Genomic DNA, 19,337 nt, shown 5'->3' on the forward strand with positions numbered 1-19,337 from the left:
AATCTACGGCAATAGTAACCTGATTGGATGAATTCCAGTATCATTCATACATCTGTACAGTAAATCGCTGCCCCATTCAGAACGAAATACAATTAGCAACATTGCCACCCACTAGTGATGCTGCGAAATATCATATCTTGAGATCTTATCATCAGGTTCAATTATGGCATGGAAATGATATGCGAGCGACTGAATATGGAGGAAAGCCATACCAACAAGAATGACCAAGGAACCCTCTCCGTGTAATGTCATGCATTTAATATCCTGTAACTGTAAAAATGGCTGTGATCGTATGTGCGGTTGTCGGAAAGCAGAAATTGTGTGCTCTAATTTGTCAGTGTCGACAAATTGGATGTAAGAATGCACAACCAAATGATGAAGACCATGGAGATGAACGAGATAACAATGATAATCTCATTGGTTTCTAGTACGCGTAAAATATGTCTGAATGGACTAGTTACAAAAATGTTCTTAAAGTGCATACTAACGTCTAATGTAAAAAATAAGTTTAATTTGAAAAATAATAGTAACAAAATGGCATTTTAGTTATAAACAAGACATTTGAAAACAAAATTACAATCAAATGACTATTGTAGTTGAGAGTGATTTTAAGTGTGTGAATTACGGTTCACCCATGCAAAGCAGACTACCAATTTCTGTTACTTTCTAATACTGTCAAATACTTGTTGAGTTGTATTTAGGTGGTGTAAAACTATGTACCATAAAAGCTTACTCCATTGGGAAACATGTAGGCCATTTTTAAAAGTAAATTAATAATTATGATAGTGAAAACGGTGGTGCAGTTTTATTAACATACGATAATTGTCAGTGTCGCAAGTTTTAAACAATTTATATGAAAATCACGTTTTGTCCTGAAATTTTGGGTTTTGCGCTTCTTCCACAGTTTGGTCTTGATTAGTATACGTGTTACCTCGTTCGAATTTAAGTTTCTTAAGATTTCCAATGATATATAACTCTTGGTCCTATGTAATAACAGAAGGTGACTAGAGCCAGGAAAGTGAATGTCGCCTTATGCACTTTTGTATTCAGAGGTCAGAAAGTAATATTGAGGGTTATCATCTTTTCCCTCAGCTTGTATTTCACCAATTTGTATCATTGTTGGCTATGTTTCAGATAAATATCAAGGACATATGTTGATGTTGTTTCGTTGATGTGCAATAACTGTCAGTGTTACAAACTTCCCATGATTTCTGGAAATATACCTTTTTTAAATAAAAAGCTACTTTCTTCTTCCTCTTTTTCTAGAAATTTAGCACGATGCGCATATATGTTATTTATTTAGATTTTCTGTCTTTCAAGCTTTCGAACAATATATGATCCATGACTTTGTGATAATTAGAACGGTGACTAGAGGAATAAATGTAAAGGGTGACGTTTCCCATAAATTCCTTGTCGTCGTCTAAATATGGCGGCCATTTTTCAAAATTGCGGGAAAAGCTACAGTGGGATTTTAGGGGACTTTTAGTATGTTATTCCTAACACATTCCTCTACTTTCATATTAATTTTCAGCTTGTTACTAATTTGTTCCTTTCTCAACTCTATCTTTACTGGACTATTTAGGAGGAAGAAAAAGTCTATTTTGTGGGACGTTGAAGAAAGAGTTGAGAAAAAATGCTTCGTGAGGAGTATTGTACAGTATGGGTCAGAAACATGGACACTGCGCAAAAGTTCTGAAAAACGGCTGGAAACTTTCAAAATGTGGGTGTGGAGAAGAATAGAGAGAATTAGCTGGGTCGAGGGAAAAACGAATGAGACGGTGTTAGAAATGGTAGGGGTGAAAAGAACAATTTTAGATATTATTAAGAAGAGGAAGAGAAACTGGTTGAGGCATTGGCTTGAAGGGAAGTGTATCATGAGGGACATACTAGAGGATATGGTGGAAGAAAAGAGAGGGAGGAGGCGAAGAAGACTATAATTAATGGACGACATCAAAACAGAAAAGCCGTACGTGAAGAGAAGAGCTTAGTGGACTACCGTGGAGTATGAAGCTTCTCAGTTGATGCAAGTGGCTTGCCAATAATGACAGAATACCTATGATGATGGTATTTTAATGTGTTGAATTTTATTGTTAACAACTTTTTGTGCATTAAAAAATGTTGTGTGATATCATATTGTAGAGTACAACAGCGATTTTGGTAAATATTAGTGTCAAATGTTTCTGACAAATTATATGGTTATACATAATAGACAGTAATTCAGTATATTTTTCTTTAAAAAAATGTACACAGCACTAGAATGAATTGTAAATATAAAAATAATGCCTTAATATTTATTAGCCAGTCTGTATAAAATTAAGTCAAAAAGATTTGGTTGAATTAAATATAATTTTTTTCACGTCCTACTAATATTTGATTAGCTTTCCATAAGACCACTGCCTTTAGTTGATATAATATTATTTCGGAGAGATTTTGTCCAACGTAGTGTTTGTCCCAGGCAGGGACGTAACTACTATGGCGCGAAACCCCGCAATGAGGGGGCGCCCGACATTTCCAAGGGGACCCCTACACCCTAGTCTCCTATAAGTCGAATCAACATGCTTTTCAGTTTTGTATTAATTTGCAATGCTCTTCCACTCTCCCCTTTTTCGCCTATCTTTGGGAGGCTTGACGTCAAATGTAGGTCAAGCACCGCAAACAGAAAGGAGGCAAAATCGGTCTGGATATTCTCTTGCGAGGGGCCCATAAAACGTAGTTACGCCACTGGTCCCAGGGAGATTTTGTTCTACCCATGTACCCATCTGTCCTGATTTCGAAACAATATGTTGTGTTCAATGTGTAATAGAGTAGTCGTGTGTTCTTCGCATTATTTCATTTCAAATGTAGGTAATATATTTTATACAGAAATAATATATTTTAATGATTGTTTTCGTGCTTTTAGTCTGGAACTAACAAAACCGACACTTAAAGAGATTGACAGGTTTTATGTAGGACAAATTGATTGTCAGAAGTAATTAAACAAGTTCCTTTACTTCGATTTCAGTTTATCAGGCAAGTAAACAAGGACTAGATTTTCTGACCTAAAATGTCAAAGACATTTTCACACAATGTTTTTAATTTGCATACGTGCATGATTTAAGTTAATAGTTCAAGAACAAAACAACTGAATAATGTTTAGTTAGAAAATAATGTGATTACTAATCACTATACGAGTTTCATCGTTTCTCTTTCCGGAATGATCCCGTTATTTCCAAACAACAACGTAAAATGCTAATGTATTCTGCCTCTGAAAACAATAGGAATCTATGCGTTCCGTGAGTACATTTTATCTGATTATAATATTGTTAAAGAAATGAAATTAATTTGATTTGTTCTACAATATTGTATAGGAACAAAAATATGTCTAAACATAAATTCAGAAGATCAGTGCAAGAAGGTTTATAAATCGTTTATTAAATTTCACGGTTGAAATAAATGTTTCTACAGAAGACGATCATCATCATAGGTATTCTGCCGTTATTGGTAGGTCACTTGCCGCAGCTGAGAAGCTTCTATGCTCTACGGTCTTCTGCTATTCTCTTCGTCTTCAAGTACAATTTTTGTTTTAATATTGTCCATTAACTGTAGCCTCTTTCGCCCCCTCCTTCTCTTTTCTCTTTAGTGCCCCCTCCCTCTCTTATGTCAGACGTATATATTTTTTCATTACAAGGAATATGGTAATTATACACAAAATCAATATGTGATACAGATTATCACAAAGTTGATTATCACAAGAATTTTCCGTTGCTTTGACACATATCGATATTTAAAGGTGCCCCAATCAGAGTTTTATTTCAACCTTCCAAAACAATTTACTACTTGCAATGTTTATGAATTTATTTGATAGAAACTTTGTTAATGATCTGCCATTTGGCTCTACAAGAAGTCATGGTGTCTTTAAACAGATAAAGAGAGTAAATCTTTCATACCGGCAAGTGAATAGCTGCAGGTCTGAAATCAGCCACAGAGGTTTGGGGAAGGGGAGTCATTAAAAATTCTCTTACAAATATCTAAATTGTGTTTTTGTATTGAGGTCTGGAGGAGCCACGAAAAGTTTAGGGGGGACAGGCCCCCTAGCCCCCTCTGGTTGCGAGCCTGAATAGCTGCATTATATGGCAGTTCTTGTGTAGGGGAAAGTAGGGAATAATAAAAAATAAAATACATATTTCACACTATGTTATTTACTTCTTAGGGTATTTTCATACAAGAAGTGTGTTTTGAAACAGCCATCTTTACTTTATGTACGAAAGTTAAAATAAACAATTTTCAAAAGTTGTGATTGTTTCATTGTAACTAATAGCGGGCATAATGAAACTGTAGATGGGGCACAATGATAATGGTTATCCTTTTAAAAAGTGCTAGTTTGACATTGCATTGAAGATAATATAGATATATAAACTTTGGTTTGCCAAACGAAATGCCCCAAGAGGCTCAGCGAATCTTGACGAGTGAGAAATGAGATTATGACCCCATAAAATAGGTTGGGAAGATTGATCTTATTAAGATTAATAGAGACATAGTATTCAATCACAAAAAAGTTCAATTTGTCCCATCTCTAGCCAACAGAAATGATGTCTAAGTTAACGAGATTTGCAAACTGATACAAAATTTATTCTCATCTGGTTTATGGAAAGAGTGTTTTAACTTCTAAATTATATTGAGCTTTTATTTACAATATTAATTATAAAGCTGTACAAATTTTACTGTTCACAAAACGTTTGGAACACAGAAACCAGAGTTTGTGCCATTTGCAAACGCCTGTGATGTCATTAACATTTTTGCCAACAGACTCCTTTAGAAAGTACTAAATGAAGCACAGAATCTACCTAAAATGGCTAAACTTACCTCACAATGTAGCTAACTGAACTTAAAAGCAAAGTAAGAAAAACATTTTTCAACTTTAGTGCACTATTACTGAAATATTCTTCCTGGTACACTCAAATCAAACACTTTCATCACTTCACCCAACTCTCGCGGTATTTTCTGAGATCCAACTCTCGCGGTATAATTCTAGTTAAGTCTTGAGATGACGTTATTGATTTACAGCGTGATTTTTTAACAACTCACGGATTTCATTTGGGTCTAGAATTTCTAATTGAAATCCGATTTTCAAGCGATTTGGGGCAAATAATCAACGAAGGATGGGAGATTTATGGAATGGAACTATGCTAGTTTAAATTCATCCGGGGTAATATCGACCACGCCTCAAGCAGAACAGCAAATATTCGCCAGTGTACCTTACAATTGAAATGAGATTTTGGATTTTTGAAGCGAAATTGCAGAATACAAATTAAATGTTAGTGAAAATACAAATTAAGTGTTACTGGTAACACACATAAATCACATGTTAAATAGCTATAGCCGGTTTCTTGCGACAAACGACGAAGAGATGTCTTGGGTGACCTCTGGCATCTTCTACAACACCTGCATGAGGGGTCCGATGCTTCCCTGTCTCACTCAGAAGCAGTCCTGTTTCTTCCGATTTATTCACTAGCGATCATATTATGTTCCTGTCTGGGGCAGAACGTGAGGCAAGTGTATTTCTAAATGCAATTTGAGTAGCAGGAACTGATTCTGTTCTCCAAAAACTTTTAACGATAAACTCATGTTACTACACTATTCTCAGTGTCCTGATCATGGGCGGCGATTAGGGGGGGCAAAGGGGGGCAGTTGCCCCCCCACTTTTCTGAAATGGCCTATTAATGTATATAGTTTCAACCAGGGAAATTCGTATATTAACATTGATATACAAATATTCAGATCATGTCTTGCCCCCCCACTTTTAACGTCCAATCGCCGCCACTGGTCCTGATCATACGCACACAGTAGCAGAGAACTGTACAGCACAATTCCCAATACAATGGCTGTGTTTCCTATGTCTTATCGACCTTGGCGAGGTTTCCATCTACCGAAGAAAACTCAAATCCCCACACCGCTCCGCAACTCATCCCAATTGTAAGGTAGGGGTGACCGGGCTGATTGTCACACGGGTTGGTAGTCACAACAGCAATTATTCAGTTCATAGATGGCGCATGAATCTGTGCTTCTCTTCGGTGACGTGTAATTATCCTGAATGCATTGTGAGTTAGTTGTAGCAGGAAGCCGCCAGAAGTATTTGTGTGAGAGGAAAACATGTTTTGAGAGGGTTCAATTGTTGTAGATTGTGCGCCGTATTTTGCTTTTCACCTAGGAAACTTGGAAGTTTCAATAAGGTATTATAAATGTTGATTTATAATGCTATAATTTGAATAAATTACACTTCTTGGATCACGTTCTATGTTCCACGGAGGTCGTACAAAAAATAAACATGGCGAGTGGGGTTGGTTGTCACGTACTGAATGGGGTTGGTTGTCACACTCCGTGCTTGCTTAATTTGCATTTTTTTTTCTTTTAGAGTGTAATGGTTCGGAATTTCGAAAAATCAACCAAAGAAGGAAAAGTCCCGCCTGATGTTATGTTAAAAGCAGTTAGAAGTGTTAAATTGGAAGGACGTTCAATTCGATAGGCTGCCAGAGACTTTAATATGAATAATAGGATTTTAGCTAGATACGTACAAAAGAATCCGCGACAGTGATCTTAGTGATAAGAATGTATCGGCACCAACAATACCCGTTCGATACATAAAAACTGCCAAGTTTGTCCAGATGCCGCAGAACAACAATTTACTGCGTACTTGCTACGAGCCGCCGATATTTACTTTGGATTGAGTACAAGAGAAGTTCGTAAATTGGCATTTCAAGTTGCTGAAGCAAATAACCTTAAAATACCGTCAAATTGACATGAAAATAAATAGATTGGGTGAGTGCTTTTTTGAAGGGTATCCTGAACTAGCTCTTCGTGTAAAAGAGGCAACTAGCTTAGCAAGGGCTTCAGAGTTCAAGCGCACAAATGTAGAACGATTTTTTCGCAACCTTTGTGGTGTCATGAAGAAGCACAAGTTTCTGCCACAAGACATTTGGAATATGGATGAAACCAAAGTAACGACGGTGCAGAAACCAGACAAAGTAATCGCTCGAAGAGCATTCAAGCAAGTGAAAGCCATGGTTTCGGCCGAAAGGGAAACTTAAAAACTTTAGCTATATCAGTTTCAGTAGTCGGAAATCACATATCACCCTTCTTTGTCTTTCAGTGTGTTCACTTCAAGGATTATTTTATTGGCAGTGGACCTCCAGGCTCCAAGAGATGTGCTAATTCGTCTGGATGGATGACAGAGTCACATTTTGTAACATTTCTTCAACACTTTGTTTCTGTAGTTCGATGCTCACCTGAAAAACCAGTTTTGTTGCTCCTGGACAACTACGCTTCCATCCTAAGCATTGAAGGTCTTGACTTCGCAAAGGAACTTGGTGTAACCATGTTAACGTCCACCCCACAGTGTTCTCACCACCTACAGCCCTTGGATAAAACTATGTTTGGAAAACTGAAAAAGTACATTAATTCTGCGTATGACTCTTGAATGCTTAACAATCCTGGTAAGACGATGACTATTTATGACATCCCTAAGATAATGGCTACTTCTATGACACCAGCAAACATTCAATCTGGTTTTCAATGTACTGGCATTCACCCTTATAATGAACATATTTTTTCTGAAGCTGACCTCCTTCCATCGTATATAACTGATCGACCAGAATCACAAATGGAGTTACCTTATAACACTTCCAAACAAACTGATTCTGACGTTGGACATAATCCTGATTTTTCAACTGATGACAATCCTGATGTCACATACCCGCCAGGAAGGACGAAAGAAAATTTTATCATTAAGTGATAAAAACATTTTTAAGATAGTAGATGACTCTAAAGATCACGTTCAAAGAAAACATTAAGTGGCAATATACGAAAACCAGAATTGAACTGAACTAAACTTGACTCCGCATGCTAACAACTGAACTAAACTTGACTCCGCATGCTAACACCCAATCTTTAGATAAATAACTATTAAAGTGAATTTTAACAAGATAAAAACTAAACATCAAGATAAACTTTCAGATAAAAAAAAGTAGGCGGAAGCAGCGGAGATCATTACATCATCTTACAACAGTCGAGTATACAAACTAACAAGCATCAGACTATTCCTAGAAGAATGGAACTGGAGGTTGTGGTGTAAGTTATTTTTCCTTTTTTTGTCCTATCTTGAGCTGTGAATAGGGTGGCAAAATTGGTATACCGTGACGGGACAATTTATACTATTTGTTACTACCACTATACTATTTGTTAATTCTGTAAAAGAACGAAAGCTGCAACTATTAATAAAACGTAATTTGTTTAAATTGAATTTATAATTCAATATCCGACCTTTTAATAACCAAATTTAACGGTTAAATTGTATCTCAGAAAGATTTAAAATCAATTTTTAAAGATTGAAACACTAACATCCAGATATATTCTACCGATCTATCTCAACCTACGACATAGGTTCTGAAAAACACAGGGCTACCCAGTCTGATGTAATTCGGTCGAAGATAACCGGTGCAGTTGGAAGCCCTAATGATGTAGTAAGCCAACCACAACAAATTTCACCTGAAATGATTAGGCCACTGCAAAAAGCAGAACAGTGTAATACAAATCAAAGAATCAGTCACGAAAGAGAAAAGCCGCTATCTTGACAGACTCCAGTAAAAAAAAAAAAAAAAAAAAAATAAATGGAAGATGAACAAAAGAAAAGAGCACAAAAATAGAAGAAAAAGATTGAAATCAGACAACACTTCCAATGAACAAGGACAAAAATCCAAAGAAAGAATGGCTAAAACTTCAAAACAATGTTGAAGAAAACAGTTGTTTTCTGAAAATGAAAGATCGTATAAATCTGCAGCCACTTCAGGCAGACGAGGTAGCCCTAGAAGGAAAACAAAAATCCGTACATGACAATGATAGTGTCTCTGAAAGTGATGAAGAAGAATGTTATTGTTTAGTTTGTCTGGAACCATTTTCAAATAGTTTGCCCAACGATTGTTGGGTACAATGTATTGAATGTAAAGAATGATCGCACGACCAGTGTGTCCATGATCCAGGATTTAGTTCTTATGTTTGTCATAACTGTGAGTCCTCTGTTTCTTGCGTAGAGTCTAATGGGCCAAATCACAGCCCAGATACCAAAGTATACTTCTTTCATACTTATATTTCTGTTTATATATTTCAGTTACGTTAGTGCGTCTATGAATCAGGTAATACCAAGTTATTTTGTCTTTAAATTATAATTAGTGATGGGCAAAAAACCGGTGCTCAGTGGTAGAGCGTTCACCTCAGGTGCTTGGGGTCCCTGGTTCGATCCCAGCTCGCGCCGTGTGGACTTTGTGGTGGACAAACGCCGTCCTCGTGGGTTTTCTCGGGGTTCTCCCGTTTCCTCCCACTTTCTCAATTCCAATCATCACCGTCTCCTTTAGCCTAACCGGCATAACTGTGGGACGTAAAACTTAAAGATTTCATTTCATTTTTCCATTATTGTCTTACTAAAGGTTAAGTTCAATTTTAAGATCTGTAATACCAGAATCAATTGCCCTTGCACAAAGTATGTCTTTTGTAGTATGTTTTAAAGTTTAAAATTCCTTACGGATGAACAATTTTCTGAGTTATCTTTGCTGCACTTTTGAAATATATTATTTTGGTCGAAGTTAAGATTTGCTGTATTTTCTATTTAAAATAGCTGGGACAACCGACCCTGTTCAGTGAGCCAACAAACCCAGAAACGGGGCAGGTTATCACATGTGCAAGACATTTTTCAAACTTCAAAAATGTCCCTTTCGTAATAACATTTATCAATGAAAACCATGGTATTGCGTGAAAGAGATACCAAAGTTAACACAGAATAATCAATACTTTCATAACTTTCTTTTGTGCGAAGTTACATTCCAAAAACCAAAAACTGTGACAACAAGCCCCGGTCTCCCCTATATTGGCGAATATTTGCTGTTCTGTTTGAGGCATGACTAATATTATTCCGGATGACTTTAAACCAGTAAAAATAGTTTCATAAATATCCCATCCTTCCTTGATCATTTGCCACAAATTGTATGAAAATCGGACTTGAGTTAGAAATTCTACACTCCAATGGAATCCGTGAGTTAAAAAAAAAAAAAAAAAAATCTCTCTGTAGAAGGATACTCAAAGTACACAGGCCAAGCCCAAACTATACACGAAGCAAATAATGCACAAATTAATTCCACATTGAATTTAAATATAGAAAGTGAGAGTTTCCGAAACTCTTACCATCGATGAGGCCGTGACTCGCAGGTAAGAATGATACAAGTAAGATACGTATTATTGTGGGGCACTATAAGTATTCTTGCAGCTAGAACAAATAGATGATTGCAAGCTCTTTATTTCACGGATAAATTTATTGTCTTGTCTCAGAAACAAGACGAGAAGCATTTTTTTTCTTTCGAAAATTCAGTTTAGTTATTGTGGACAGGTGTGAATAACATTTTTCGTGGCGCAACTTGGGTTTGTTAAAATTGTTCATGTCACAGATGCCATCATTATTCCACACGTCCTTTTCTATGTGGAACAGAATACAAGGCCAGCAATACAGTTTATTTCTTGACTTACATGCAGTTAACTATTTTGAAGAAGCAAAATAATCCGTGTTGATATTATGTATATAAGGTTTCATTTTTTTCTAGATGAAAATGCTTGGAGTTGTTCTACCACTGGTTATTATTTGTTGCATTTCTTGAAAATTAAGGAATCCAATGGTCCAGAATACAAGACTGAAACGGCCGATCCCCGCCCCTACTGTCCCCTATACCAATTGAAGTAATATCACTGCTTGCGCCATCGCTTTGCCGTAAGGGACTCGATTTCTCAGACGAGTCCCCTTCCATACTTTAATCTTCGAGTCATTTTCAAAATATATTGATAATCTAAAAAGTTCACACTTCATTAGATCTCTTAAAGTGTCAAGATTAATACTGTAAATTTAATAGCGTTAAAACTATTAACTGTAAAAAGCAAACGAGCATTAAATTCGCTTACGACAGAACGCCGGTGCTTAGGACTTAGACAACATAATATGAGGACTAGCTGGCTGGACCCTGTTCCCTTCCCAGCGAAAAGCCGATTAAAACCCGAGGACTTCCGATCTCCACTTCGCTCTCGCACCCAGCACACGGGCGCTGACTAAAGTTGTGTCAAAACAATTGAAATAGTGTTATTTTACGAAAATAGAGAAGTACAAACAATGTTTTCGTTTTCTTTGGTATATATTTATCACAAAATACTTTAATTAAAATGCCGGTGTTCTCTGCACTGTAGATTTTATGCCACACAGTGGTCGAAGTGAGACGATATGCGGTGGTATGCCATACCGCCTCTGGTTTTTCAGTGATCAAGTCATTTCGTCACTGGAGAGTATATGCTAAATATCTTTAATAAATCCATTTTTATACACAGTTCGAGTAGCTCGTAATTGACGAATAGCTTCACACATAAAAAGATTTAATTTCTTATTTAGAAATAATTTCTAGTTGTCAACACTAACATTTTTGTTATCTTTTTCGTATCTTTTCTTTTTAAAATGAGGTGTCTTCAAAAAAGTTCATCTAGTTTATATTTTGATGTGCCATATCCGAGTTTTTCTTTCTTTCCTATATGTGTGCGTGCAGTGATGCCAACCTGAAACAATATGAAATCTCATGTCGAGAGGCAAAAAATCCCATTTTACGTGTGAATTTCTCACGTTATACTAATTGAAAGTATGCTGTAATATTGAAAATTAAATTTCTTTCTGTTAGTCACTTTTTACAATATCTAAATGAATAAGCCGTAAATTTCGGTCTTCTCGAAAAATTACATATATGCTGCTTATTATCCCTTTCCGAGAAAATTAGGTCAAAAACTCCCACGATATGGGATTTTCCCCACAGGTTGGCATCACTGTGTGTGTCTTCTTGCCTTAATGCATATAAATGTCGTGTTTTGAGCATGGGTGAATTTAGGGGCTGTCTGCAGTTGGGGCGGATCTTCCAGGGGTTTGGAATACTTCTCAGTCGAGTGGGGGGCGGGATTTTTCTCGCAGGAAATTGTTAATATAAAAACTAGGTGTTTGAGTATTTTCATGTATAACTTAAATAATGCAACATAAGGGGATATTTGTTATTTTTTTCGGAAAGTTGTTGGCGGGGAATCAAAGTCTCTCCATGTTCTCCCCACCGTAACTACAGACAAGCTCTCCATTGGTTTTCAGTCATTATGTAAATAGAAATGCAATCTTTTATGCAACATACCTTCACTGTATTTCAACATTTAGATAGCCCGTACGTCGAATCAAAATCGTAATAAAACATACCGTCTCTGCTTTTTTTTCACTTCAAACACTGATGCTACACATCCCTATTACTTCTGATGACCCCCTTGATTTTTTTATGGAGGGCCGCGATGACTCAGTGTAGAGCATTCATCTCTAGTGCTTAGAGCCCCTGGTTCGATCCCAGCTCGCGCTAAGTGAACACTTTATGGTGGACTAACACCATTTGTGTGGGTGTCCTCGGGGTTCTCCCATTTCCTCCCACTTTATTCATTTCACCATTTCATTCATTTCTCATCATCTCCTTTAGTCTAGCCGGCATAAGTGTGGGACGTAAAACAAAAAATTCATTTCATTTCAATTGATTTTTTTTTTAATGCTAAATGGGGTAATGTGCTAATGTCATGTCGACCAGCGCGAAACCTTTTGGAGAATAATTAGAAGAAAATTAGTGAAAGAATTTTAATTTTTCAACAGTTATTTCGAGTGGTACACGAAAATTTGACCTACACGTTTTCTTGTTGATTTGAACTGGTCAATCTGAAGCAAATTTTATTATAGCCTACTACCTAATTTTCTTTTTTAATACTAGATTTACATAATTCAAGTATGATGTAATAAGCTAATGCAAGAATGGCTGTCTCATCGTAGACATTCAGAAAGAAGAAGAAGAAGAGGTGTTCGTCTTGAGTAGTCCGTGAAATTTGACATGGAGTAGTGGGGAGTTACTTCTTGCGATGAACAAGTTGTAAGAATTTTTGGTATGGTTTCGGCGTAGCAAACAAATTATTTGCATGTTACATTTAATAACCTTTTGATTTAAGCTCTTCTTGCAAGAAATAGAAGACTATTAAGATGGTTTAGAGCATAAGAGAAGATTATTTAGGAATTAGCAGTAGGTGATATCCAATTAGGTATGCTGGGAAGACCAAATTTGGGAAATTCAGTGACAGTAGGGATATATGAAGAATGGTCTTTTTAATTCTTTTTCGGCACTATCGTGTAAGCTACAGTGTACAATAATATAGTGACTATTTTCTTTGATCTTAGAATTGAATTGCTATGGCAGAACAGGTAGCACCTCCCGCGGGCACATCTGCTGTGACGGTATCAGAAGAGGAAGAAACTGAGAATGTTCCTACAGTTCGTCTTAAACTCCGCAAGCCACAGCCGAAAAAGAGGGTTCAGTGGGGGACAGATGTTGTTGATAATGAACACATGAATAAGAAAAAGTCGAAATGTTGCTGCGTGTACAGACCGCCTCGTGCATTTGGCGAGAGCTCGTCGGAGAGTAGTGATGATGAATGCGAAAATTGTCAGGGTCATGTTGAACACAAGAAGAGGAAACCACCAGAACCTTCAAGCGAAAACGAAGAGAATAATAACCCGGCTCCCTCAAACTGATTGCTACTATATTCTAATTGATTGAAGCATTGCAGGTGAGGAGACTTTTGCTGTACAAAGTTCTTGACAAACCCAAGTTTTTCCTTTTCTTTTATTTGTTTGGTGTGACCAATACCACTGTAACTTTGTGTACCCAAAGCAGTGTTTTTGTATGAAATGAAACAGGAAAGAAAGCTTTATAGATCTCGCATTCATATTTAGCGTGAAATTAGTATTTGTATTTCACCTGCTGTTATGTAATGAAGTTTACTTCATGTATTGATGTTCCCAGCATGTACTGATAAGTTATTTCTTTCTGATTCATGCCGACATGTTTTTCTGTTTTAAGTGCTTGCGTATAAACATGAAATTCAACCTATGTATTATTAACATAAAGGGCTTTCATTAAAATAATTTAAAAATTATTTTTCTCTCTTCTGTCCTGACAGATATTGCCCTCCAGTTTGTCCAAACTTAGCTGTTTTGAACGTGTGTGTATATGTTAGTTTGTAGAAGTGCAAGGCATATTTTAGATTACATGTTGACGTAGTTCATGGATCCCTATATTTTGTAAAATTTACGGGAGAAATATCTAATGCTATTTCAAAAGAGGGCTGTCAATGTTGGGATCTTACCTCTGACATCCTGATGTAGAAATTCTTAGTGCAATGTGTATTATTTTGACCACGCCTTAAGGAAGCCATGATGTGAAGTGAAGGCAATGTTCCAGTGCAAATTAAGTTCTTAATTGGGTTCACTCGAGTAGACGGTTCTACCAAAAAGAAAATTTATAGACAAAATACGATGTGAAACATTTTTCGTGAAGGAAGAAGAGTATGAATATAAGTATTACTGTTAGTGCACACCATAATGAAATGAATTTTGAGTAACAGTGAAAGTATTGTATATGTGTACTCTTCGACTATCCTTTATGCGTATACCCCCGTCACTGACGCGCCTTCTCTCTACGGGAGCACTCCCTCGCTGCCGCTCGGGTTCCACTGCTGCACTCCGGCACTTACTCGCTAGCATCCGTCGTTTCTAGCGGGCACCTAGCACATGTTTGGTTCGTATTTTATGCACTGTAGTTTTTATGCTATACATCCACACTGTATTTATACTAGCCCTCCTGAAGTCGATCTGCAAGTAGTAATGGAGTTCCTCATTTAGTGAGTGCGCTTCTAGAAGAAATACAAAGCTCTAATCTATCCTGAAAATATAAGAAATATGTCAAAATTTGGTGGAACCGTCTGCTCGAGTAATACCTTTTAATTTCTTAACAGCAACTTTTTTTTTTTTTCTTTCTTTTTTTTCATTGCCTTCACTTCATTAGCTAGCTTTATCACGAGCTCTATAGAAACGCCAAGGGAAGGTTGCTGGTCCGCACATACAGGGGAGGTGGGTTAACAGCCAGGTTGGTTCCTTTCTTTGTCAAAGCTCAACACTCAAGTCACATAGTAATGCCGGCCGGGTGAAAGCGAGTAAGGGCGGGGGAGTAGACAGGTTAATTACTTTTTGTATTACAACTTAATTGGTATGCTTACCAATGGTTTAGAACCCTGCCGAACGCCAGCTAACAGAAAACATATGTATGCGTGATACTTGAAAACATATGTATGCGTGATACTTGAAGCAGCGGAACGACCTAAATGGCGATGCCAATGTTAACTAGTCACCTAATTTTATCATAAACACGATAATTTTTCTCTTGCTTATTTTTGTTTTGAATTTTAGATTTATTGGTTTTGGGTTCTTATCCTTTTCAATAACTGTCCACTATCTCTTTTTTTTTTCTAGATTTTCTGACCCTCAGTGGCTAACATGCGTACTTTTAATGTGCGATTTTTTGGGTTGGATTAGTGTGGTCCGAAAACCCCCGAGTAGTGGGTCTAATCCTGCCTTGGTACAGTCCGCAGAAAAAAAAAAAAAAAAAACCTGCAACGTGAGCATGTAAGTTTATTGTGAAACGACGAAATCTTTTGCTCCAAAATAAGTGTACAGGGGAGGACGCCGAAGTTTCTTCTCACGTGTTCGTGCCACTTAAGTTGATTCCCTGCGCTGTTAGGCGTAGTGTCACAATAAGCTTACATGCTAATGTTGCAGGTTTTTTGCTGCGGGCTGTACTAAAAAGAGCCATAAAGCTTAAATCAATTTTTACTATTTTAGAAGGCAATGTTGACATTCATAAATTATCCTCTTGAGGCGACAATTAATATTGGTAGTGTCTGAAATAGGAATAAGATTGAGGAAAATGATCGAAAACTTCATTACGATCTTGTGTACACAGGATGCAATCTGCTCAAAATAATTGAATCATCGTAATAATTGTTAATTGTTAAGAATTTAAGCAAAGAACGTTATCGAATAAAGTTATATTAAAAAGAAAACAGGAGGAGGTCGTTAGAAGATGGGATTTTGTACATTCATTTATAACTTTAATCGCTTTTATCCAAGAATTTGGTTCTTGTGGGTTAAAACTTTCTCGAGCAAACCCCTCGATTATACACGGTGTCTGCTGATACTGGAAATACTTGAATTATACTAGAATTTAATTTTGATACTGGAAATACTGAAAATATACTGGAATTTTGATCCACATACTGAAAAAATCATGAAACTGGTAATTTGCCAACCATACTTTTTTGTGATCGTTCTAATAGTCTTGGAAACAATTTTGTGTCCATTGAGATTGTAACTTTTTCCAAAGCAAGAGTTTTGTATACAATTTGTATTTAGGTATTTAAAGCAATGGGTAGAGTGGAGGGCTGTAAGGGGAGTTGGGAGGCCCTTTAAAAAACGTTAAAAACATCATTGTATTTAAAAAAATCAAGGCTAACTAAATTTATTATAAATAAAATATTCTTTTGATGGTAAAACAATTACAAACCTGAAATTATCAAGAGAGTGATTATTCCTAAAGAACTTTAAAAAAATCATTAGACACTGGAATTTTGCTGATAGTTATACTGAATATACTGAAAATATAGTGGAACTTTGAAAATGAAACTCAGTAGACACCCTGTTATACCAGCGAGTTTATTTTCCTTCTTTTTAATGTTTGAGCACAATTGATTCCTTACATTCAAGTAATCGGATATAAATGTGGCTTCAGACGCAATAGTTTAGCATTAGACTAAATATTGCTTAATGCAAGTCGAATTTTAATAAGATTCGGACTCGTCGGAGCATTCGAATGGTAAAAATGGTAATCTTGAACGTAGATATTCCAACAACGGATTGTCGCCTCCAGTATGTGAAACCTTTAAGAAAGTTCTCCATTGCTAGGAAAAATCACATTGGTGATATTAAGCTTTCGTAGTTGTAGTCTCTCAAGCCTTTATATATTAAGGGAGATATGACGGCTCTGCGGCATCTTGCATAAATTTGGAACTACTGAAACTACCGTGAAATTAGTAAAGAGCTGTTTTAGTGAACCCAGCATTAAGTTATGAATAGACCAGTTTTTTTTTTTTTTTTTTTTTTTTTCCTTTCAATTCTTTGGGATTTATAATAACTTGAAGTAGGCAGAGCTCATGTGTGCTTGTTTCCTTATGGAACAGCATTCCTGAAACTTTTTTAGTTCGTTATATTATAATTTCTGGAGCTAATTAAAACGTAGTTTACTCACTATACCCTGGCCGGCGAACGATGATTTCTGACAGCTCAGCTCGCGAGGACAACTGAAGAGTGCGATGTTGCCATGTGCTTCTCGCGCAAGGGTTGAATCGTCTGTCTCCTCGTTGAGGGTGAGAGAGGGTGAGTGAAAGTTTGGCAATGTGCGGTGGTTACCATGGAGACGCGACAGGTTCTGAGCGTAAGGTTGGTTGACCTGCTGTCTTCTGCTCGCTCGCCGAATAGCTGTCAGAAATCATCGTTTACCGGCCAGGGTATAAATGTTCAATAATAACGCTCAAGATAAAATGGGCCTATATGTAAACTGATATATTTTCTGAAGATGTTTTGCATTCACCATTTTATTTTTCACAAAATTTCTTCTTTAATGTTGAGAATACATTCACTATTAATGGTTTCTTTACGTATTAAATCAGACCTGTTTATAAAATCATGTTCATACATGCCTGGGCACAGAACTTAACAAGTTAAATGTTCAGGTCTGGCCATAAAGATAAATGGTATCATACGATACGAACTGTTGTCCATATTAACATTTTTTTTTAAAAAATATAATTAATGTTTTGGTCATAAAGCAATGTACTTGCTTTTGAAATATTATTAATTAATATGTCCTGAATCTTGATTACAATACCTGATTGAGTAGTATTAAGAGTATTTTATAATAATATGTACATGTATATAAACAGAATTTTCACTTTAATAAGTTTCATCATCTCTACCTGTTTGTGATTCTTAAATGTAGTGTATAATTCGCAGTTCAGTTCAGAAGAGAACTATATTACATTACTATGTTATCTTCCCAATTTGTGTGCACAAGAATGTTCACTTATTGTTTTGTAAAAATTGCTAACTTGGCATAAAGATGGTACCTTTATTATTTCGTTAAATAGATCAACTGCATAACTTACTTGATTTAATAGGATGCATATTCAATTCGTTTAAAAAGTGATTTTAAAAAGTACTCAGAATTATTTAAAAGTGAACATTTAGGCAAAAAAAAAAGTTATTGCCGCCTTCATCAGACATTTTTAAAAAAAACTAACGGTAAGGGAGTATTAGTGAAGTGAAATAAAAACGGATAACACAGGAAAGCAGTGTTTCTTTATTATTAATCAGGTACATAAGAAACCAATTAGTGCTCATGAAAAGAATATTTTGGTGGTTTTATGCAAATGAAATGAAATCGTTCAGTTTTACGTCCCATGATTATGCCGGCTAGGCTAAAAGAGGCGGCGATGATGAGAAATGAATGAAATGGTGGAGTGAAGAAAGTGGGAGAACCTCGAAAAAATCCACGGACACGGCGTTTGTCCACCACAAAGTTCACTTAGTGCGGGCTGGGGTCGAATGAGGGACCCCATCTACCAGAGGTGAACGCTCTACCACAGAGCCACCGCGGCTCCTAGTTTTTATGGAGAACTAATGGAAGTAAGATAAGTAATACTGTTGAGAAGATGATAATCAATGGATGTAATTCTCACAGTCAGCGGTAGTTTTTTGAAAAGATATGTAATGAAAATGATTATCTTTTTTGTCGAAACGTTTACTACTAGATGATTTTCGGATCAGTAATTTTTAATGAATAGATCAAGTGCATCTAAAAATATACAGTAATATATATTTAATAGTGAAAGCGCGTTCCTTTTGTACCATATCTAAATAAGAATGAAGGTAAAGGATAGTAGATTGATGGCAACGTATGCATGCTACTGCTCGATATAGAAACACTATCTCGTTGGGACAAGTAACAAGAAAGGTAAAATTGGGAGATGGAGAAATGTACTAATCTCTCTGATGGATTATATTAGAGATAAAACACGGTACGCATTTTATCGAAGAATGTATTCATATAAATGATTAAATAAGTGCATTGATATAGGAGCTTGAAATGCGTATTATATTATTTCAAAATATTGTAAATGAAATTTCTTTTTACCGTCCTACGATTCTGCATCAAGGCTAAGGGAGATGGTGGTGGTGGTCATGATGGAATGAGGAAACGGGAGAACCCCGAGAAACACAGCCACGATGTTTGTCCTTTACAAAATCCACTTGGCGCGAGCTGGGGTCGAACCAG

General features: G+C 36.4%; 2 protein-coding genes across 2 annotated transcripts in view; both read left to right on the top strand.

The window, feature by feature from the left end:
* The first annotated feature begins 12,916 nt into the window (after window positions 1-12,916).
* On the top strand, window positions 12,917-14,049 carry LOC145670209 (E3 ubiquitin-protein ligase PPP1R11-like). Its single transcript, XM_081738589.1, has one exon. It carries the CDS (start codon window positions 13,304-13,306, stop codon window positions 13,643-13,645), a length of 342 nt encoding a protein of 113 aa, XP_081594715.1. The 5' UTR covers window positions 12,917-13,303; the 3' UTR covers window positions 13,646-14,049.
* Window positions 13,663-19,337, top strand: part of LOC145670203 (ethylmalonyl-CoA decarboxylase-like) — a 41,042-nt gene continuing 35,367 nt past the window's right edge. The window contains exon 1 of the mRNA XM_081738583.1: window positions 13,663-13,680. The gene's annotated coding sequence lies outside the window, so the exon portion shown is untranslated. The remainder of the gene's footprint in view (window positions 13,681-19,337) is intronic.

Source organism: Thermobia domestica, chromosome 2, assembly GCF_964235325.1.
Source record: "Thermobia domestica chromosome 2, izTheDome1.hap1.1, whole genome shotgun sequence".
NCBI lineage: Eukaryota > Metazoa > Arthropoda > Insecta > Zygentoma > Lepismatidae > Thermobia > Thermobia domestica.